At 39.4% G+C, this 968-nt stretch overlaps 1 protein-coding gene across 1 annotated transcript; it reads left to right on the top strand.

Moving 5' to 3' along the window:
• Positions 1–6: 6 nt before the first annotated feature.
• On the top strand, positions 7–965 carry LOC107059434 (TMV resistance protein N-like; the record flags this gene model as incomplete). Its single annotated transcript, XM_015305941.1, has 1 exon — positions 7–965. A coding segment is annotated over exon 1 (801 nt), but the record flags the coding sequence as incomplete, so codon positions are not given.
• Positions 966–968: the final 3 nt, after the last annotated feature.

Here is a 968-nt window from a genome sequence, read left to right as displayed (position 1 = left end):
AAGATGGAGGACTTCCGGAAGACATTGGATCCTTATACTCTTTGGAACACTTGAATCTCCAGGGAAATAATTTTGATCATTTACCTCAAAGCATAGCCCAACTTGGTGCTCTTCGATCCTTGAACTTATCAAATTGCAAGAGGCTTACACAGCTGCCAGACTTCATGGGGATGCCAAACTTGATGACGCTGAATCTCAGTATAATTAACATTGAGCGTTTGCCTCGAAGCATAGAACAACTTAGTGCTCTTCGATCCTTGGACTTGTCATATTGTGAGAGGCTTAAAGAGTTGCCAATCTTCATGGGAATGCAAAACTTGGAGACTTTGAATTTGTCAAATTGTATAAATCTTGAAGAGGTTCATCGTTCCCTGGGACTTCTCAAAAAGCTCTGTACATTAAAAATGACTAATTGTAAACAGCTTAAGAGGTTTCCAGCTCTGTGCATTGATTCTCTTGATTATCTGTGTCTACGGGATTGCTCTAGTTTAGAAAAAATTCCAGAAATCCTCGGAAACATGAAAGCTGAGTTAGAGATTCACATGCTCGACAGTGTAATAAGGGATCTAGGTTTTAGAGGTTTTGAAAACCTTGCAACACTTCCGAGCAGCATTTGTAAGTTGAAAAGTTTGGTCAGCCTAAATGTGTCGGATTGCTCTAAGCTTAAAAGCTTTCCAGAAGAAATAGGAGATTTAGAAAACTTGGAAAATCTTGATGCTAGAGGTACTCTAATTTCACAACCTCCATCTTCCATTGTCCAGTTGAAGAAGCTTAAATTTTTGAGTTTTGCAAAACAAAATTCTGGAGGAGGTCTCGTAGATGGAGTGTACTTTAGTTTCCCTGTGGTGTCTGATGGATTACGCTTGTTGGAGATTCTGAATCTCAGTTACTGCAATCTAATAGATGGAAGTCTTCCGGAAGACATTGGATCCTTATCCTCTCTGAACGAGTTATATCTCTCTGGAAAT

This window comes from Solanum tuberosum, unplaced genomic scaffold (genome assembly GCF_000226075.1).
Source record: "Solanum tuberosum cultivar DM 1-3 516 R44 unplaced genomic scaffold, SolTub_3.0 contig01590, whole genome shotgun sequence".
Taxonomy (NCBI): domain Eukaryota; kingdom Viridiplantae; phylum Streptophyta; class Magnoliopsida; order Solanales; family Solanaceae; genus Solanum; species Solanum tuberosum.
The sequence above is the reverse complement of the archived record's forward strand: the minus strand, read 5'-3'. Positions and strand labels throughout refer to the sequence as shown.